The sequence below is a fragment of the Medicago truncatula genome, chromosome 1 (assembly GCF_003473485.1).
Source record: "Medicago truncatula cultivar Jemalong A17 chromosome 1, MtrunA17r5.0-ANR, whole genome shotgun sequence".
Taxonomy (NCBI): Eukaryota; Viridiplantae; Streptophyta; class Magnoliopsida; order Fabales; family Fabaceae; genus Medicago; species Medicago truncatula.
This window is the reverse complement of record NC_053042.1, coordinates 52,534,264-52,556,771: the sequence shown is the minus strand read 5'-3', so window position 1 is coordinate 52,556,771 and position 22,508 is coordinate 52,534,264. Positions and strand designations below refer to the sequence as shown.

Genomic DNA, 22,508 nt, shown 5'->3' with positions numbered 1-22,508 from the left:
TATGAGATTTTTTTTTTTTTTTCAGTTTATAAATCAATAAGACACAAGAAAGTTTTTCGGTACAATCCAATTTTAGCATATAAAGCGCACCATTAATGTGTGTTCCTCTCAAGTTCGTATGTTTGATTTTTCCGGTGTCCATTTATGTGGTTTATTCGATACCGAGTGTTTAAATAAGTGCACCCCACACACAATGAGATTAGATTGGTTCTTCGTATTGAGAAATTCTTGTGTAGGAACGAACCTAACATATCATTCTTACAAACAACAAATTAAAACATTGCACGTCATTGTTTTATTTTAAAATAATTTAAGAAATGAAAAATAACTGCTCCTCCTCTCTCTCAACTATTATTTGCAGTTAATATTCACCACCACCAATCATGGTTAAAAGAAAAAAAAAATGATGTGTCATGTTTTAATTTGTTATTTGTAAGAATGATAGTTAGGTTCGTTCCTACACAAGAATTTCTCCTTCGTATTATAGTCTGTTCCACTTTTGGCCTCCAATTTTCTCAATTATGCAATTTTATCCTTTTTTTTTAAGCAATTTTGTCCCTAATACTCTCTCTCTCTCTCTCTCTCTCTCTCTCTCTCTCTCTCTCACGTATCAACCGATCAAATCCCAATACAAAAGTTAAGACAAAAATTAAAAGGAACGAGCAAAGGAGTATATATAAGAAAGCCGCACAGTTCTAGCTGGATTAATGGGGAGTTCGCTCAGCTTCTCTTTTTTCTCTCAAATCCTATCTTTTTATTATTTTTATTTTTATTTTGAGATCTAATTTATAAACTCCATTGATGCATTTTTATATTGATTGTATAATTTTAAAATTGAATTTGTTGTTGCTTTAACTGGAAAAAAAAATGAAGAGACGAAGGATAAAGGCTCTCTCTCTTGAATATATTTTCTCTTTTGGGTGGAATTTAACTTGGGAAATGAGACTTTTTTCCCACCATGGGAAAGTCTTTTTTTTACCATTAGATTGAGTAGTACCACCATTGTTATTATAGTCTATCCACACTATATTTTCTGGTGAGATGGAGGATGATTAGCAATGTGAAAAGACTATTATACCCCTCTCTTCTCTCTTTCACGTCCTCCTCGTCTTCTTCTCATTCTTCAAACCCCAACTATCACTAACTACACAACCTCTGGGGAAATTGAAACAAAAGAAAATTGATTCACCACCATCTAATCCATCTTCTTCTTTCTATTCCTCTTTCCACCTCCACATCAAAACCTTCATCAGATTTCTGGAAAATTAAATTCTCCCTTCTCTGAGATTGATTTCTAGAAAGTCACAACAACATCAACAAATCTTCTCATTCAATTTCCATCTAAAATATGGATTCTTCTTGTTCGTTCACAACAACAGAGCTTCTCGTTCATAAATTCGCTCCTCCTCCTCCGACGTTGTTTCATCCTCCTCTGCCAGAGCAAGAAACCAAACCTCCTTTTACGGCACCGGCGAGAGAAAGAATAGCAGTCTACGTCATCATCTAACCAATTTTGCATCAGATCCAAACGAGCCTTGTTCAACGCCGGTTTATGAATTTTATTGAAAAATTTGAGGATCTTGATGAATCTGAAGAGATTGGATCTTTTTTCTTTTTTGTTCTTTTCTGAAATTGAAAAAGGAATGCGTGGAATATTTGTGTATGGTTTTTCTGAATTAAAAAATGGAGTAATAAATAAGATGACATGTTTATTGTTGTTTTGAAGAAAGAATAAGAGGTTCTAACGAGGGAAAGAAGAGAAGGAGTAAGGAAGAAGAAAGATGAATAGTGGGTGAAAGAGGCATGTGAGAGAAAGTGGTTGGGGAAGATAGTATGATAAAAATCTAGTGTTGAGAGACTATTGTAATAGTGTGTTCTTTGTATGATCCAATGATTAGAAAAGATTTTCCCATGGTGGAAAAGAAGTCTCCTTTCCCAAGTTAAATGTCACCTCTCTTTTGATAACATGACGGTTGAAGCCAAAAAAGAAGCGGAGTTGAAATATCAATATAATTGATTTTTTTATTGGTTAAATAAAAAGAAGACATTACTTATATATAAAAAAATCCATCACACAAGCCATATTTGTCAAAGCATCTGAACTGTAATTAACGTTAAGCTAGTATAATTGTGTACATTATTGCATCACCAAGTGCCTTAATTTATTAATATTCTTTAGATTGTGGCATCAAGGCCTTTGTTCTTTTCAATTGCATTCCACAACCATTAGGCAATGTTTAATAACAATGACATTTCAATACAGGAACAAGGAACATATCAATTAGAAAAGAAAAAAATATTGCTGACAAAACAGACTTAATTCATGTTAATTTTAAGCTATCTGCTTAGATTCAACATTTTGTTCAGAATCATAATAGCAGTGAAAATAAAAGGTAGTAGAGGAGTGAAGAGTACACACACATCCATTGTTTAAAACGAGGTATTAAAATAGTAATACTGTCACAAAGAACCAATACACCTCTTCCAAATTCATAGGAACTAGGAAGCAATAATTAGCAATGTCCAAAATATATATGTTTCTGCTTGCTTTAAGATATATAACATTATGCATTTCAATGAGATGGGTGGTTCAGGGAGGCATTGTGAATACATTCTTGATTGTTGAGGCACTTGAAGGATCTTTCTCTTCTTATGTGAATCTAGTATTTAGAATCACGTTGAAACTCTTTTCAAACTCATGATGAGAGTGACACTACTATCTGTAGCTTAAATGTTAATGAACAATGGAAGTGAAATAACCGTGTTTTCATAGTTTGAAGTTGGTTTCATTTTCTTTGTGTGTGCAACAGAGTAAAGACAGTCCATTTGGAGTAAAAGCTTTGAGACGGAGGAGTGACGGACACATGCTACAAGTACTTGGAATTGGACTCAATGAAAGGAAACTATGTGTGAGAGAGAAAATCGTAGAATGCTAACTACTCGTTTAGGCACAATAAGTTAACCTCTTTGATGCATTAACCGTGATTGTGAAATGTGTGTATGTTCTGACTAGAGCCCACATCGGCTAGCTCTTAGATGAAAGTGTACCGCTCAAGCTATAAATTAAAAAGACTTCTACTTCATCAAGTATTCATTGGCCTTTCTGTACAAAAGGAAGATGTTGACAAATGCATTAAGTTTGTGAAAAAATTTAAACAAGTTTTTTAAAATAAAACTTCTTATTATGGAAATTCTTTACATGAACTTCATGCATTTGCTAACAAATTCCTATTTAACTAGTTTAATATATGGCAAAGTCTATGGTACATCCAATAAATTTGGGTGTATCGGTATTCCAAGTCGTAAAATTAATAATAAATGAGTTGTTTTTTTGAAGAAAAATAATTATTTTCTATCATTAACAACTAAGATAATTAAATTTTATTTACCAAAAGCTTCGACGAAATAAAAATTAAATTTTTAAGAATTTTTATTACTCATAACAATGAATATTGATTATTTTTTATGACAAAATGTAAATTTTTTAATATGATCCTTATAAAGAATGAAATGATGGTTTTTTTTATGAAATGATGTTTTCTAAAATATAAATATTGACAAATACCTTTTTATTTCATTAAAGTGATTGTTAATTTATATATTTTGTAAAACAAGAGTACCGGTACACTCAAAATTGTGAGTGTATCATAGAAGTTCCCTTAATATATTGGTAATGAGACAACAGTCAAGTTTAAAACTTTACTGATCTTTATTTAACCTTGTGTACTCAAAAAAAAAAAAAAAAACAAATAGAAATTGTATTAATCAAATTGAGTAACATATTTGTCAAAGAACATACCTTAATTCACATTAGGATTGAACAACTCAATATTAACCTTTGTTCCTCAAATGAATTCGATATCAATATTTTAGGGATGTCCTACACATGCCCGTATTTTCTCTTCACCCGCTCAGGTAAGTGACGACACACCTTCCCTCAACTGCACATAATCCATCCGGAGTACTAACATATCTCTTCGAATCGTTGGACCATCCTATGCATGTCATACATGTCGAATATCATATCATCCGCTTCCAGACGATCAAGGATCAGTCGGTACGGCAGCGTTGTAGCGTAACCCTTCCTAGGAACGTACAGTAGCGAATGGCAAGTCTGGGGTATATTGTGGATTATAAATATATCCATTGAGTTTTGTCACATGTGTGAGCTCATGCCTGAAAAACAAACATAGTTATATACTAACATTTTATTAGAAGAAATATAAATTTAGATACACAAACATAATACATATTATTACCTGCAGTAAGGTCATGTATCCCCCCAATGATCTTTTCGCGACGTTAGTAATATCGTTAAGATTGCGATAAAGGAAAGCCAACACCTTGCCCACCCCATGATCACTGACCCATTATGCTCAAGTCCAGCATCGTCTCAAGGTATATCACCTCGATTTTCATGTTGCTCTTATTAGTGAACAACGTACATCCTAGCAGATCCAATAAGAAACTCCTCACGCACCACAACCGACAGTTATCTCCCTCCACCAATTCCTCCCTCGTAGTTGGATTTGCCAATTTAGCAGTTCTAGATAGGTGATCCGCATAAACTTGCCCAGACCAAACATAAGTGATATTAGCACCATACTCTTTTGAACACTCTTTGACAGCAACAACCTCTGTAACTCCCAGTAACACAGTTATAAGTTGAACTCCCTTCTTCTAGGAGATCTTTTATCATGACTCAGCATCCTCCCTTCAATGGGGATGTGTAGTAGACACAAATCATCCAATGTGACGGTCATCTCTCCTACTAGTAAATGGAAGCTATAGTCTCCTCATGCCACCTCTTAGACAACGCAATAACCATAACATGACTCACTATGGAACCTCGTCCTTAGTGATGGAAAAAGACATAAGCATGAATGAGACCCCAAAACCAATTCATTTTTTGTGTTGGACGTGTAAGAGTACACAGTCCAACCATTAGGTCCCAAATAACTTACATTTTTAAGATTTGAAATCTCTCAAATTTATTATAGTTAAATAAAACATAATTGGTAAAAAAAAACTTAAAAACCGACTTATTACTATTAATTAATTTAAAGGATCTAAGCAGTAAAAAAAAAAACTTAAAATGTCAATTTGTTACAATTAAATAAATTACATGAGCTCTGATATAATTTATTTAGCAAATATGTTCGAGCTGTCTGATTATTGAGCAACTATCAAGATGCAAAACTGTATGTTTTCTTACAGCAGGAAATCCGAATTCGGACACACCAATACAGGATAGGAATAGGGTGCACGGTACACCATAGAACAGACAATAACCCCAGGACCAACAACAACCGTGCGATCATCAAACTCATCTCTCGTTCATTCATTGATGTTAAACAAACAGTAATCACGTTACAAAATTCAACTGACACCGTTCTCATCCATCTTCATCGAAACTCGAAACTCGAAACCCTAACCAGCTCCTTCTCACTCGCTGCTTCTGCATCTTCAGATCCGTAATTACTTCTTTTCACTTTTTCTTTCTAATTCTTCATTTTGATTTCAATTTTCATTTACATGCTTCGCGCGACTCTAATTTATGAGTTTCAATTTTTATGCAAAATTTGTGATCATTAGTTCGATTTTGTTTACCCTTTTTGAAAGCCGAAGATTTGAGTAATAATTGCTGTATGTTAACTAGGATTGAGTTGTTTTGGTTTATAATTTCAAGGGTTTGGACAAATTGCTATTGTTATTTAGTACAAAATGTTGTCAAATAATTGCTATTAGTGCGCTGTAGCACTATTGCATAGTGGAGTTTTAACTACATGCTATTTTCAACTATAGGTGCGCTGTAGCACCTGTAGTAGAAAAAATGGTGGAAAATAATAGACTTAGGTAGCTTGGAAGACCTAGAAAAACTAGAATGAAAACTATCAAGAAAGATTTAGAGGTTAATGAATTAGATCCAGATATGGTTTATGATAGAATATTATGGTGTAATTTGATCCATGTAGCCAACCCCACTCAGTGAGTGTGATAAGAGGCTTGTTTGTTAGTTGGTTGGCTATTTTCTGCTATCCATGATTTACAACTGTGTTTGGGAGTTTGGAAGGGAAGGGAAGGGATTTGGAGGGAGGAGGGGAAAATAGAGAGAAATCTTCTTATACTTTATTTGAGAGTGTTTTTGTAGAGAATAATAAATGAATGCTTATGATTACTATATTTTTCATTTTGAGAGTAGAGTAGTATAACAACATAGATTGGATTTGAAGAACTTATGTAAGCCCTCCAAAATCCTCCCCCAATACAGTTTTTTAAATCCTTCATTTTGGGGAGATTTTGTATTATGAAGAAAAATAGCTGAAAAAACAGACCCATAGGTAGATGAAAACACACACGATTGTACAACGTCTGCTTTGAATGAGTAAAGAAGTGATGTAACTAATTGGTACATAATAAGAGACAATGTAATCACAAACACAAATGTAAGTACGAGTTAGGAGTAGTATAGAGAGTAGAGACATATTTTCCACCTTCCACCAAGCATATTGTTATGACTTGTCATTTAGTTGAATTTGTAAGAGTGATCAAATGTGTTTGGGAAATGCAAAAAATAAATACTTTCTAAATTCTAACTAACTTTTTGTCCATATTTGCAGCATCGACAAGAAACACACTGGGACCAGGGACACTTAATGATAGGATTTGCAACTTCTGCATAAGCTTTTTTTAATAGAATGGATCAAGTGCCTGAGGCTGATGTGTCTAAACCACCTCCTGTGAAAGTCCCATCTATGACACCTCCTTCTAAAGAGGATGATGGTCAAACTTCTGCTTCTATAGCCTCTGGACAAGATAATTCTGCCCGTGAAGCACCATCTAAGCTATCTCCCACAGGCATATCTTCTTGGGCCAAAAATTTAAAAATTTCTCAGCCATTTTCTGGCTCCCAAGATGACTCATCAAGTGGAAATGCTGGGAAATCAGCTTTTGCCCGCATTACAAGTAATTTGGGAATGCGATTGTCTCCAAAATCTCCTGTGGCAGATGACAATTCCAATGAACTAGCAGCACAATCTAATCTGTTTGGAACTATCACAAAAGGCCTCGTTGACTCTTCAAAGAATGCGGTGAAAGCTGTGCAGGTTAAAGCTCGACATGTTGTTTCTCAAAATAAACGCAGATACCAGGTGTTGTTATTGTTCAAATGGATTTACTTTGTGTATTTTATTTGGAAAGTTGATAGTGTCTTACTCTTACACATCTGAACAATTTATTGTTTCTTCTATGGATTTTTGCTCTAATCCTTGGTTCCCTGTTGCCTTTCCCTTTTTGTATACTAATTTAAATTAAAGCTTGTCTTTAGAGCCTATTTATGGATAACTTTTGTAGTGTAATACTTCAGGCTATGGTTTGCCCAACTTTATATCTCATTCTCGTCTCGTTAAAAGTTTTGCCAAACATATTTTATTAATTACAAGCTCTTGTAGAAAAAAGTAGTGTTATAACGAAGAAGAATAAAATAAAGTAGAAGTAAGTATTAGCTGCTGTTGAAATTTATGCGGAACTTTTGCCATCATTAGAATCCTTTTTATCTAACTAAGCTGTACTTTTTTCACCCGGCTCTTTAGATCATCCAATCTCATAGTTGGCAATGAATTTATAAATCCCTGAATTTTATAAACATTTGCCTGCTTCGTTTTTGTATTAAAAATGCCATGCTAGATTTGATGTTCTGATTGATGAACATTCTATCTGCAGCAGTTGAGTATAGCTCTTAGAGATTTAGGACATAATTATTGTAGCTCTTAGAGATTTAGGACATAGTTATTGTCATGACTTAGAGAGTATTGCTAACGACACTCATTTTAACACACTCCTAACACTCACTCGCTTATTGGGTGAAATACAGGGTCACACCACTTTGAGAATGGATCCCGCATAAATTGGTGGGACCCATGTGTATTTCACCCAATAAGAGGGTGAGTGTTAGAAAGAGTGTGTTAAAACGACTGTTGCTAGCATAATTCCGTGACTAATGAATTGCTATAGATATAGTTTTTTTCCTTCATATTTCTTCGTTTCACAGTCACATTTTCTCCCCTTAGGAATTTTTTAGCTAATATGTACTGTTTCCACTTTTATAACCTCTTTTTTCAGGAAGGTGGTTTTGATTTAGATATGACATATATCACAGAAAACATTATTGCAATGGGGTTCCCTGCTGGTGATATGAGCTCTGGTTTTTTTGGTTATGTTGAAGTGAGTTAGTAGATTTTCGAAGCACTTTGTTTTGCTGGTTGTTTTCATAAAAAACATTCGTGTTCTGACTTTCTAGTTTCTTTTTATGCAATGCAGGGATTTTATAGAAATCATATGGAAGAAGTGATTCAATTTTTTGAGACTCACCATAAGGTAGAAAGCATGCTCTGAGATGTCATGTTACAAGTGAATGCTGTTTATGGGCATAAAATCTCCCCCTTTGCTTGGCATATTCTGCCACAGATTCTGAATTTCTGATGTATACAGCAAATTTTTCTACTACTATTCATGTTTCAATTTCTTCATCCCTCCCTTTATGTTAGGTATATACTTAGTTATGAAAAACAAAAGGAAATGTTGAATTGCTGAACATGTTTTCTTGAGCTATTTTCATTGTGTTATATGAGAACCTGCTTCATATTTTTGTTATCCTACCACTGTGCTTGCATGTTTTGTAGTTTGGTGAAGGGGGTTGAATTGTATGGGAGGCATGCCTTAAACCTTGAAGCTTGACGGGTCTTTGCCATTGCCATTTTCTCGTCAAATTTTGCATTTGACTTGTTTTATTTATATGCAGAATAAATACAAAGTATATAATCTTTGTTTGGAGCGGCTGTATGATGCATCATTGTTTGAGGGGAAGGTGATGTCTAATTTCCCTAAGTCTTGGAGAGAACAATTGTGCTAGAACCATTTAACCCTGTTGTAAATTTCTTTGTAACCACTTTAAGAATCATTGATGTAAAATTCTTTTTTAATTAAAATGGATATATTACTTTAGTTTTTAACCTTCAATTTTATAAATCTTATTCAGATTATGTATTTTTAAATTAACTATCATTCATACCATCTGTCCGTAGTCTTGTTCAAGATGCTAGACAGCCTTTATTACTCCTGTCATGTTTCTGTTTAACTTGAATTTTATGTTCTTATCCCGTGTTATATTTCATCTGAAATATTAAATTCCTTCTTTAGGTGGCTAGCTTCCCATTTGATGACCATAATTGTCCACCAATTCAACTGATCATATCATTTTGTCAAAGTGCTTACTCATGGTTGAAAGAAGACATTGAGAATGTGGTGGTTGTCCACTGTAAGGCTGGAATGGCCAGGACGGGGTTGATGATTTCCAGTCTTCTACTATTCTTAAAGGTTAATAATTTCTAAGCAGTTTCTTGAAAATTTGAGGAGTGTGCTTGATAGTTTTCCTCTCTGTCTTGTTGTGTTGCTTAGTTGTTTTAGATTTTGATTAAATGTACTGCAGTTCTTCCCAACTGCTGAGGAGTCGATGGATTACTATAATCAGAAAAGATGTGTTGATGGAAAAGGACTTGTTCTGCCTAGTCAGATTGTAAGTTCAGCTTTGCAACGTGTTATTAGTACAAAATTGGATTATGGAGTTTTTACTTGCACACTATCTTATTGTCATATGTTTTACTTTTTTTTCCCCTTCTTTCTATAGAGGTATGTCAAGTATTTTGAGCGGATCTTGACTTACTTTAATGGTGAATGCCCACCTCCCCGCAGGTATGTACCAGTGAAAACATTGCTTTGATATTTATATGTTTTCATGTGCCTGACATCATATTTTGTGCAGGTGCATGCTTAGGGGATTCCGGCTTCACAGATGTCCTTACTGGATCAGGCCCTCTATAACCGTCTCAGATCATAGTGGTATGCCTTAAAATTCTTGTACTAAATATTTCCCTTTTGTTTTTGTCCATGACCAGTCTGTTAGTATGTTTATAATGTCATGTCATTGTTATTTTCAGTTCTACCGTCTAATTTGTTTTATTCCTTGTGTCTGCTAAAATTTACTTAAAATGTTTTTTTCTCTTTCTCTAGACAATTCATTTGTCCTCATTTCTATTGTGGTCTGTTTTATATGGTGTTAAGTTATATGGTTTGTACATAATATTTTTAACCCACTAGATATGATATAAAACTTGGTGTATTTGTCTTGCTCTGTTATGTTCACTGGTTATTAATAGGAGATAAAAGTTCTGAGTGATCTAGAGATTAATGAGTTGGATAGAAATATGGTATATTTGATAGAGCATTATGACGTCGTTTGATTCATGTCGCCGACCCCACTTAGTGGGATAAGACTTCGTTTTTTTTGTTGTAGAGTCCCGAGTGATAGGAAACAGGGAGAATTACATATATAACATTTGTGCTGGACTGTTATGTTACTGGTTATTAGTAATTTAGCGGTGATAAACTGATGCAAATTTTGTACATGATTATATCATGTTGATGTCAAGAATTGACTCACAGCTGACCCCTTTTGAAAGGGTGGAGTGTGAGATATTATTCCGTTATTGACTCTGCTCAATTTGCTATTGACTATGTTTTCTAATGTGTAGGTGTGCTGTTCTCAACCAAAAAGCATCCAAGGACCAAGGATCTTTTGGTGCGTTAATAATATGCCGTCAGTTTATCAAATATTGATTAAATTGTTGTGCCAAAGCTGTGCCTTTTTTTTTTCTTTCTGTTTTTCCTTTTTTAATGTGTGGGGATTTGTCTTTGATATGGTCTGTCTCATTATTTGCAGTCAGAAGATTTTTGGTTTGCTGCCCCAAAGAAGGGAGTGATGGTCTTTGCTTTGCCGGGAGAACCTGGTCTCACAGAGTTGGCAGGGGACTTCAAAATCCATTTTCATGATCGTCAAGGAGATTTTTACTGGTGATTAATTCTCTTCATCAATCTTCAATTGCTTCTGCTGTCTATCTTGCGTTGAACTGAAATATCTCTATTTTCTCTTTTAGTTGGTTGAACACAACTATGACAGAAAACAGGAAAATTTTAAATACCAGTGATCTTGATGGCTTTGACAAGGTAAGCTGTTGTGGTTCTTCAATGATACTCTCTTTAATACCTCAGTTATATCCCTGGGTGCTGGTGCTGTGGTGACTATCTAGCCTTGAATCCTTAGGGACTGTGTTCAAATCCTCTTGGGAATCGTTTGCATGGCCTAAGTGCCTCTCCTTCGCCCTATTAATAAAAATTTGTCTGCCACCCCGGTTAAAGTAGAAATTTGGTGATCTTATCGGCAATATTTAAGATTGAGAGAATGATCTGGCTTTTGTTGTATGCTGTCTTTCTATTTTTGTCATCCAAAATAACCTGGGTCTTCTTCTAATTAAAGTATTTTTCATTGGAATGGTTTCTAGCAGAGAAAATTGCCTTCTCCAGGGTTCCAGGTTGAGGTTGTGCTGGTGGATCATAATGGCGATGTTGTAACTTCCAAACATGAAGTCACAAAGAAATCAGATGAGAGTTCGAGTGCCAGTCCTGCCCCAGTTGAGGCGAGCACCCCCGCACCAAATGCAGACAAAGAGTCGGGGGATGGAGATCATGACAAAGATGATGTATTTTCTGATGGTGAGGCCGAGCATCCTGCTTCTTCAAGAAGCAAGCAAACAAAAGCACCTTCTGAAGCAGTTGACACAGTTGCAAGTAACACCAAAGAGTCTGAGGCAAACAAAATATCAAATCAAATAACAAATATAACGCATGCAACAGAACAAGTTTCTTTGGGTAGCAAGATCTCTATGCCAAGTCATAGTACTGGCGAGCCAAAAAGTGATACGGGTGGAAGAACAGCGTCCAGTCTTGATGTGCCCAGCTCAGAAAGTGAGTTTAAGGCCATGGCTGCAGATGCTTCTGTGTTTACATTCGGAGATGATGAAGATTACGAAAGTGATTGAGGTTCAACAGGGTTACATAATGCTATCTTTACACTTACAGATTTGTACATAATATTGCTTGCAACTTTGTATTCAACAATATCATGTTCATCCAATTGTTTGTTTGTTTGTTGTGATGATAAATCTGGTGACCGTCACTTACAATGCACTAATTGATAATAAGAATGTGCTGACTTTTCGGTATTGATTAGCCATGTAATGTTCCATTGTTTTAACTAACCATCAAACTAATACTTCAAACAAATGAAAGCAGGAAACTGTATATAGTTGATTTGTGGCAGTACTGCGGCAAATGATCACAAATTGAATGGATGATTATTCACTCATCTGAAAATTAGGTAGATCATTCATCATACCATTTCTTGCTCATTTTTTCAGGGCACCCTCAATTTCCCTTTTTGTATCGGATGGGATGGTTATTCACTGACTCATAGACCCATAATATCATGGTAACACTGTACAAAGATGGACCTATTTTATTATTCTGTCAAAATTTAAAAATAATTACATTGAAATTAAAATATTAAACATGTTTGCACTGGGACAGAGAATGAGATAGAAAGGTGATAGTATGATTCAAACAAATTTAAAAATAAATCTATTTCGTTATTAATGCTTTTTTATTGTTTGAACCCATACAAAATATGAATTCAAGTTATATTGTTTCTACAAGCACACTTCGAGTTATGGAGCAGTTCCAAAATGGCAGCATAATCTGTGGGGAAATAGAACTGAAAAATGTCTTCTGGAGTGCTCTTTTTGAACCATACATTTGTGTTTGAGCAATGTTATATGAACAACCATTTCTTGTGACAACCTTTTGGACAACTAAATTATACAAAGAAATTTAGATAGTGACACAAAAATCAAAGCAATAGAGAGAGGAAGTAAAATGATAATGTGAGTATGAGAGAGAAAGTTGTCACAAAAGTTGTCAAAAAGTGGTTGTTCAAATATCATTTCTCTTTTGTGTTTTTATACTAAAACCTGCGGTGGCTAACTCAACTTTATAAATCCGACTTGTGACATTAAACGTGTCTACCACTTATATACACATTTTTAAACCACGTCGCATTTATACATCGTTGGTCCCTAGAGTGATGCCGCCACAAATTTGGACTACACTTAAAGATTCCACATCTTTGTGTGGTTTATCTTCTTCAAGGGTGATTGTTTCTGATCAGGTTTTAATTCAAAAACATCGCTCATGAGTTGGAGATTTTGTAGCAGTGTGTTTGGAAGGAAAATTAGCATAGAGACATTGAGTCTTGGGTTTATAATGATGAGGAAGAGAGAGCGTCAACTATTAGTTAATCAGTTATTTGAAGAACCACTCTAAAGTTAGGGAAGATCCCTTCATTGAGGTGGTGTCCAAGGTCACGAAAGAATATACATAAGGGTTTTCAAGCTTATAATACACGCTTTAGAGGTAGGTTATCATATTGTTTCAAGAACTTTCTTTGAGTTACATTTCTTTTCTTGCTATTTCTTTTCCCGTTTGTTTGTTGCTTTTAATTTCTTGTTAACTTCTTTTTGTGGGTATGTCATTTGTCCCCCGATTTTTTTTTTTAGTTTTTATCGCTTGAGAAAGTTTTGGTTTGATACTCTATCTTTTTTTTGTGTTTGTTTCCTTTTATTTATATATTTTAAGGGTCATGCATTTGGTTCACCATTGGCACCTCATTTGCTGTAAAAATAATAATCATAACCTAATAAAAGTAAAAAGTAAAGCCTAAAAAGTTACTATGTGCACGCCATTGACTCAAAGGGAAATGTACCCTTAACAAAGGCGATATTGTCTATGTTGGTTGGGTTAAATAGTGGTAGCTAGTGGAACTGGTGCATCTTCAGTCTTTGCTTGCACACCTTTTCAGTGTTTGGTGCCTCCCTTTCCTTTACATCAGCGGAGTACTGAAGTCCAAATCTGAAGAAAAAATCAAAATTTCATTTGTTCTTTTGTTCTGAATATTTTAAAATTTTAACCTTGTAGTCATAATTTTACAAATAATTGTTCAGTCAAGCACTTATTTTTAACTGTGTTATTTTACAGAATTGTGCAAAATATTTTATTAAGAAAGAAAAGTTATGTCATATACTAATTGCTAATAATATCAAACTTATAGAACTGACATGAATAAATACTAATACATCAGCAGATCAGCTAAAGTATGCTTAAATGATCTGAAAATTTCACTCTCTATAAAACATGTGCAAAATAAGTACGTTAGCTTTTTTATATTTACGCAATAAGTGCGTTAGTTAAAGTGTGTACACCTTTATCTGAAAATGCACCCTCTATAAGCACCTTTAGCTGAAATTTCAAATGAGATGAATATGAATTAATCAAATCAAACTGCATTTTAAAACTAAATGATTGTGTTAATCATTAATTATTATTTTTATATAAAGACACTCACAAATTCACTAACATTAAGAAGGCAAGTTTATGTGCTCGTTAGTTATAGTATAATACACTTTTGATATACGCTCCTGTTTCTGTATTCTCTGCTTGCTTGTTAGAGACTAATGATTATAGTTTTAAGGTTAAAATATGTTTTTGGTCCTTGCAAATATAACGAATTTAGATTTTAGTTTCTGGTAATTTTTTTTTTTTTAAATCAATCCCTGCAAAAAATTTTGTTTTTTAAAAAGGTCCTTAGGCCCACTTTCTTGCTTATGTATCTTATTTTTGCATAGGTGTCACTTGCTGACTGTTTAATTGTGCACATGTGGCACTCACGTGTAACTGATTTCATTTTAATTATTTAAAATAAATTTTTAAAAAACAAAAAACATATTTTTGAAATAAAAATAAAAAATTGAAAAAAAAATGAAATTAATAAAAAAAACTGGAAATTAATTTTCGATATAAAAAAATTGAAAAAAAAATGAAATTAATAAAAAAAAAAGTTTATTTTTTTAAATAAAAAATATGGAACTTAATTTTCAAAATTAAAACAAAAAAAATAGAAAATAATTTTCAAAAATTAGAAAAACAAATTCAAAAAAAAAAAAAAAAAATTTTTCAGTTTTTTTTCAAACTTAAACAGGTTTCTTTATATTTTCCTGGAAATTAATTATTGTAAAATAAAAAAATAAAAAGTTAGATAACATTTTGCTTTCAAAATTAAAAAAATCGAAAAAAAAAATTCCCGAAAATTAGAAAGACAAAAAAGGTTTTTTCATTTTTTTCGAAATAAAAAATATTTTTAAAAAAAGGGAAATTAATTTTTGAAAATCAAAATTAATTTTTTTTTGAAAAATTTAAAGTAGTTATTTTTAAAATTTTGGAAAAATTAATTTCCGTATTTTTAAATGTTTTATTTTAATTTCAAAAATATATTTTTTATTTTAAAAAAAGTTTATTAAATAATTACCACGTGGCTGCCAAATGTACAAACTTACACAGTCAGTGAATGGCATGTAGTCATAAATGTGCCAAATCATCAATAAAGTGGGGCCAAGGACTATTTTAAAAAACAAAAAAATTTGCATGGATGAATTTAAATTTTTTTTTACCAAAGATCAAAACCTAAACTCACCATATTTGCAAGGATTAAAAACATATTTTAGCATAGTTTTAAATTATCAATATTCGATCTGCAGACAATGGCCAGGAATCATAAATATCAATATCAGACTGAGACGTGCTTATTCAAAAATAGAAAATATCAGACGTGCCAATTTCCATGTGCACATTCTCTTAAATATAAATATATATCATCATTTTTGTACACAAAAGAATAATGAACTCCTTTTTAGGAACAGATGCTGCTAAATCATTAAAAGGTTAACCAACCATTCAGTAATGGACGTACTTCTTCTTTAACCATAGAAGTGTGAGTCAAAAAAACTATAGAAGCGTTTTCTTTTAGGTGATGACATTTACAAAAAAAGTTACTATGTTTTATTTTTGGCAAAAAAATATAACCAAACTATTTTAACTATAACAAATTAACAAATTTGATGCCCTGAGAACAAGAAAATTGTTTTTCCTACATAAAATTTTGCTAAAAACATATGAAAATGACATCCAATACCCCAAGTGTAGTTAACTATAATTCGATGCATAATTTTCTCTTTTGGAACGAACGATAGTTAAGTACCGTTTAGGTATTTTGGTCATTTTCATGTATGTGATAGCAAATCATTTAGTGCAAACAACATTTTTCTTAGAACAAATTGGTCGATTGGGCAGGTGTTGCTTCCAGTAATTGCTGATAGCCCAACCCATGAAGCTGAAAAAATAGTGAAATTCGAATAAAGAAACAAATTAATACTTGAATGTTGTTGAGTAACTGTAATTTAATCTTAATGATAGTAAAATCATCTGAAGCATCTATTTTAATAGTCAACTTTTTTAAAGAAACTTTGTCAAAATAAAAATAAAAATCGTGAATATGTTAAAAAAATGAATGAATATCTACTGCTATGGAAGGGGTACCTATTTTTGGCATGACATTTGGGTTGGGGAAATTCCTTTGAAAATTAAATTTCCCCGCCTTTTTGATTTGTAACAAGGAGAGTTTGGTGGAGGAGATGAGGAGGGTTTTGGGGGCGGTTGATGGGAGGGATAAGTTGTGGCGCCGTCGTTTGTTGGCGTGGGAGGAGGAGAGTGTGAGGGAGTGCTTATTGTTACTTCATAACATTGTTTTACGGAACATGTCGAAGTACTTGGAGGTGGCTGTTAGACCCTACTCACGGTAGTGCGGGGGGGCCTATAGCTTTCTTACTGCATCGGCCGAATTGGTGGATAGGTCCCAAGTTGTTGACGTGTGGTATAAGAACAGCCCCTCTAAGGTGTCTGTGTTCGTTTGGCTCCGCAACAGACTTCCAACTAAGGATAATTTAGTGCGGCGGAGGATTCTTTCTCTTGAAGACGCGGCTTGTGTGTTTGGTTGTGGGAGTCAAGAAACGGCAAAGCACTTATTTTTGGGATATGATGTTTTCGCATCCCTCTGGTCTCTGGTTTGGCTCTGGTTGGGTATATCTCCGGTTTCCCCCGGTGATCTTCATCAACATTTCACCCAATTTATTAATATGCCTGGTTTGCCTAGATTTACGCATATGTTTTTCAGGATTATTTGGTTTTACCTTTGTGTGGATTCTTTGGAAGGAAAGGAACGCCCGTGTGTTTAAAAATACGACGTCGCCACCCTCCACGCTCATTGAAAGGGTTAAACTGACATCTTTTTCTTGGTTAAAGTCAGAACAAACAACTTTTACATACAACTATTATGACTGGTGGAATCATACGCTCCTCTGTATAGGCGTCCACTTGTAATCTTTTGTTTGTTTTGTTGCTTAGTTGGTGCTCTGTTTTGTTTAGCACTTTAGTGTTTGTAAATACTCTTGTGTAGTCTCCCTTTTGCACGTCTTGTGCGGGATAAACTACAGCTGTTAATATATATCATTTTTGTTTGTTAAATTTTTTTTATCTATTGTTATGGGTAACCAGGAATTAAGTTTAACGTAGACAAAGTTTAAATGTATAATTTAGTAAACACGCATCATATATAAGAAATGATAAGATATATCTAAAGTTAATATTGCATTATTGTGTGAGTGTAAAAAGAACTAACATTTATGTTTGAAGTTATACTCGTCATTGTTTCAAAGTGTTAAAATCATTAATTAATATGAGGTAAAATTTTCAGCAATCTCATATTTAATACTACCTCCGTCCCTAATTATAGGGCCCTTTTGAAAAAATAACAGGAATTAAGATAGTTGATATTTGTATTAAATATGTTTGTAATTAATATTGTTTTTACAATTTTATCCTTTAAGAGAGAAATGGTTTACGTTTTCAACATATTATTTATTATTGATTGAAGAAAAAGATGTATAATTAATAGGGGCATGTATGTAAAGAAAGAATTAATGTAGTTGGAAATAGCAAATGAGTCTTATAAAAAGGGACTAATTTTTTTTCTTCTCAAAAGGGTTTTATAATTATGGACGGAGGTAGTATAAACAATCATGTAATTTAAAACAAAAAAAAATCATATATGGTTATTGTTGACACCAGAACAATCAAGGCAAGTCGTTACACTCAATCTATCAATAAATAAGATTTTGGTTACCGGTCTAAACTAATTTTTAACATCATCCACATATATTGGACAACATCTAAAAACACGTTGAACTCGTAGTATTACAACTCATATTCCAATTTAGTCTTTTCTTGAAAAGAAAAATATGAAGTGTAATAGTAGAAACTTAAGTGTTTAAGGTCCAATATAGGTTTCTAATAAATTAATCCTTGTGCTTGTGTTATATTTTCCTTAGTTAAAAGCCCTTTAATCATAGAAACTTGTTTGTTTAAGACCCGATATATTGAGTAAAAAACTATTACATAATATTATATAAAGTTCACGCACACAAAATATGTGTGCATAACTTGTTACAAAATATACGTGCATAACTCTTTCATACAGTAGTATATATTTATTTTAATATACAATTTGTTAAAACACAGTCTCATAAATGCAATTTCACATTCTTTTTAACAAATACAAATCAGATTTTAAAACTAAAATATCATAATGTTTTGTAACTAAAAATAATAATACATCATATAAGATAAACCATTGAGTTTTTAATTGTTTGGATATTTTTTTTTTTAAATACAAAACTTTAGCACTAAAAATATTGGAAATTTTATTTTGAATAATTGGGTAAAGCTTTTTGAGTATAAATAAAAAAAAAAAAAGAAATGAATGAAATTGAAGATTGAAAGGTAGTCTCCTATAAGAGGGGTTATTTTCATGTGTCCAACTTGGTGTGCGTGCCGTTAGATTTTTATGCCATTCTGCCCGCCAACACCGAAAGCGCAAACAGCTCAAAATATATAAACAATTTAGAAAAGAAGACCATACTATATATATCAGAAATTATCTAAAAAAAGACTATCGGTGAAAAACGAGTTTTAAATATCAGACTTCTAATGGCTATTATGATATCATTTATTTTCATGTGTATTTTTAAAAGGGAAATGATAGATCCAGTGACAAAATTTATCAAAAAATTTTTAAAACAATGTATTTGTTAACATTTTTTCTTAATTATACATCATTATCTTCTTTGATTTTTTCTAAATAACAAATTTAATTGATTAAAACATTTTTTTGATAAATTCTTAATAAAAACTCTCTAGATAAATAACAATGCTCTTTTTAAAATGCGTCTATTTGTAAAAAGTGAAAAATCAAAGAGATAGAATAATAAATGTACGTATTAGATAATGTGCATGCATTGAAGAAATATATGCACTAATAAAGGACATTTTGGATCCTCTCGATCTATTGACTCTGGATCATCTTCTTATCTTATTTTTTTCTCTCTTTTGATATTCTCTTTGAAATGTAGGGTTGCAGATGGAGGAGAATAGAGAATGAGTAAAAAGAAAAAGAAAATCCGGATGCAATAAAAAATAGTCTATTTAATTTGTAATATTTTTTTACGAAATATAAATCAAACAAAATTGATGAATGTCAAAAAAAAAAAAAAAGTAGATTCTATTTGATTCAATTGAGTTGATATTTTAAAAAACTTGATAACTCATTTAAAAATCTAAAATATTAATTTTTTTCACTTTGATTTAGAATTTGAATGATCAATTTTAAATGATTTGAAACCTACACCAGAAGTAGACATATTATTAAAAAAACTAAATCAATTTAATTGATTTGAATTAAATATTTGTCAATACTTAGATCCCCTAAATACTACAAAAAATACTGATATATTTTTTTAAGGAAAAAAAGATTTATATTTATTATAAGGGTTTTGTTAACCAGTATTCTGGACACCAGTTAAATGAACAAATATAATAATATTTACATGAAAAGTTGTATAATGCATTAAAAGATTAAAAAATTTCTTTTTTTTATTTTCATTTTCTTCTTGTTAACATTTCCTTTATTATAATATTAATATTTGATATTCATATAAATATATAAAAAGACAAGCGTGACAGCCACTCAGCTGAAAATCATCACTCTCTTCTGCTACTACTACCTCTCCCTATATACTCTCTACTCTTTCTAGTTTCTATTACTTTTCTTTCTTTCTTTCTTTCTTTCTTTCTCTGTTTTCACTCTCTCTCTTCTTCATTTCTTCACATTTTCACACACACAGAGAAGACTGAACAAAGAGGAAAAGAGAGAGCGATGGATGTGAGACTCTTGAGTACTCTTTCCTTCTTTTTATAATGAACAAAGGACCACAATCCCTCTTCTTCACTGAAGAAGATGGCTATCCATCATCATCACCAACAACACACTTCTTCTCTTTTTGATGCTCTTTACTGTCATGAAGAAAAATGGGAAGACGATGATAATGATGATGAAGGAGAAGTTGTTGATGAAGAAGGAGAACAAAGTTATGTCACAACAACAAACAATGATATATTGGACTCTACTTCCCTTTTACCTCTGCTTTTATTAGAACAGAACTTGTTCAATAAAGATGAAGAACTCAACACTCTTTTCTCCAAAGAAAAGATTCAACAAGAAACTTATTATGACGATCTGAAAAATGTGATGAACTTTGACTCACTCACTCAACCTCGTCGTGAAGCTGTTGAATGGATGCTTAAAGTCAATGCTCATTATGGTTTCTCTGCTCTCACTGCAACACTTGCTGTTAATTATCTTGATAGGTTTCTTCTAAGCTTCCATTTTCAAAAGGAGAAGCCATGGATGATTCAGCTTGTTGCTGTTACTTGCATCTCTTTAGCTGCTAAAGTTGAAGAAACTCAAGTTCCTCTTCTCTTAGACCTTCAAGTATGTTATGTTCTAAACTCTAAACATTCTCTCAAGTTCTGTTTTTCCTTTTTCTTATGTTTGTTTTTGTTAAGGTGCAAGATACTAAATATGTGTTTGAGGCAAAGACTATTCAGAGAATGGAGCTTTTGATTCTGTCAACACTGAAATGGAAGATGCATCCAGTGACAACACACTCTTTTTTAGATCACATTATAAGAAGGCTTGGATTGAAAACTAATCTTCATTGGGAGTTTCTTAGGCGCTGTGAGAATCTTCTTCTATCTGTACTTTTAGGTAAGCACCAACATTTTTTCTAGTACTCTTTCAGTTGCACAACATTATTAGTATTATTGACTACTTATTCAAAAACTTTTATCTTTTGCACAAGTACAAAAAAGAATATAAAATAAATAATAAATAAAGACAAAATGTTGATTTTCTTATGATTTGTTATATGCATGTTTATTATAGATTCAAGATTTGTTGGTTGTGTTCCTTCTGTGTTGGCCACTGCTACAATGTTGCATGTTATAGACCAGATTGAACAGAGTGATGATAATGATGTGGATTACAAAAATCAGCTTCTTAATGTTCTCAAAATCAGCAAGGTCAGTAGTAGTAGCTGGATATATGTTCATGTCTTATGTTTTTGTTTAATTAATCAATAATAATTTATTTGTGTTTAATTTAATACAAGTACTTTAATTTAATAGAACTACTCAATGGGACCATATGTATATTGTGTATGAGCATCTTAGATTTGAAATGAATAAATAAATAAATGCTGACAATAACATTATTTAATGAACATGATAATAAGCACATGATTTTTGTTTACAGGAGAAAGTTGATGAATGTTATAATGCGATTCTTCATCTTACAAATACAAATAATTATGGTTATAATAAACGAAAGTATGAAGAAATCCCTGGTAGTCCAAGTGGCGTAATTGATGCTGTTTTTAGTTCTGATGGTTCTAACGATTCGTGGACAGTGGGAGCATCATCATATTCAACCTCAGAGCCTGTGTTTAAGAAGACCAAGAATCAAGGACAAAATATGAATTTGTCACCGATTAACAGGGTCATTGTCGGAATTCTTGCCACTGCAACCTCTCCTTAAAATCCTCTATGCATTATTTTCTATGTCCTTTTTAAAAAAAAAATAACCATATAAAAAATTACCCCCCAAAAAGATCTATATTTATTTACTATGGTTATGTTCATGTTGCTACTTTAGTAGTCTCTTTCTTTCTATCTCTTCATTTCCAACAATGTCCAGAATTCATTTTACATGAATCTCTTGAAGATGATGATGATAGAGGATAAAAGGAATGGTTAATTTCTGAGGAGAGGACAAAGTTGGCAATGAAGATTATTATTACTACGAGCAAAAAAGAACCCTATGATATCTGTTTCATTTGAAGGCACTGTTTTTTTATTTTATTGAATGGTTCTCTTCTAGACCATACCAAATTTGGACATATTTATATGATATTTCTATAATAAATTGGTAATAATTTTTGGTCATATATATGTGTATGTATATATGCTTTTTATTTGTTTGTTTGAAATATTTGGATGGATGGTGGTGGGAAACTGTTAACATAGAGATGTGCGACCCAACCAAATGGTCCACTCAAAATCTCTTTACCAAGTACTAGTAGTATTATTTTATTAATCTAGTAAGACATGAAGAAATAAAGAAATGTTTTTTGGGGTGATTAAGAAGAAGGATTTGTTTTGTTTGCATGTGAAAGGAGAAGTAGTTTGTCGGGCAGTGAGTTGTTGTTGATTGGGGGAAT

General features: G+C 32.5%; 2 protein-coding genes across 2 annotated transcripts; both read left to right on the top strand.

Moving 5' to 3' along the window:
* The first annotated feature begins 5,317 nt into the window (after positions 1–5,317).
* On the top strand, positions 5,318–12,127 carry LOC25485431 (phosphatidylinositol 3,4,5-trisphosphate 3-phosphatase and protein-tyrosine-phosphatase PTEN2A). Its single transcript, XM_013614634.3, has 13 exons — positions 5,318–5,474; positions 6,621–7,151; positions 8,122–8,223; positions 8,320–8,376; positions 8,801–8,866; positions 9,199–9,375; positions 9,488–9,574; positions 9,686–9,750; positions 9,821–9,897; positions 10,590–10,636; positions 10,778–10,908; positions 10,992–11,061; positions 11,400–12,127. The coding sequence occupies exons 2-13, from the start codon at positions 6,699–6,701 to the stop codon at positions 11,931–11,933; spliced, it is 1,866 nt and encodes a 621-aa protein (XP_013470088.1). The 5' UTR covers positions 5,318–5,474; positions 6,621–6,698; the 3' UTR covers positions 11,934–12,127.
* Positions 12,128–19,936: 7,809 nt separating this feature from the next.
* LOC25485430 (cyclin-D3-1) lies at positions 19,937–22,233 on the top strand. The gene is made up of 4 exons (XM_013614633.3): positions 19,937–20,722; positions 20,797–20,998; positions 21,176–21,312; positions 21,545–22,233. Exons 1-4 carry the CDS (start codon positions 20,189–20,191, stop codon positions 21,824–21,826), a joined length of 1,155 nt encoding a protein of 384 aa, XP_013470087.1. The 5' UTR covers positions 19,937–20,188; the 3' UTR covers positions 21,827–22,233.
* The last annotated feature ends 275 nt before the right edge of the window (positions 22,234–22,508 follow it).

Coding starts and splice junctions, on each gene's coding strand:
- LOC25485431 (XM_013614634.3), top strand. CDS start 6,699: ATGGATCAAGTGCCTGAGGCTGATGTGTCTAAACCACCTCCTGTGAAA. Junction 8,867..9,198: donor CATCATTGTTTGAGGGGAAG/GTGATGTCTAAT, acceptor TTCCTTCTTTAG/GTGGCTAGCTTCCCATTTGA. Junction 9,575..9,685: donor TTGTTCTGCCTAGTCAGATT/GTAAGTTCAGCT, acceptor TTCTTTCTATAG/AGGTATGTCAAGTATTTTGA.
- LOC25485430 (XM_013614633.3), top strand. CDS start 20,189: ATGGCTATCCATCATCATCACCAACAACACACTTCTTCTCTTTTTGAT. Junction 20,723..20,796: donor CTCTTCTCTTAGACCTTCAA/GTATGTTATGTT, acceptor GTTTTTGTTAAG/GTGCAAGATACTAAATATGT. Junction 21,313..21,544: donor ATGTTCTCAAAATCAGCAAG/GTCAGTAGTAGT, acceptor TTTTGTTTACAG/GAGAAAGTTGATGAATGTTA.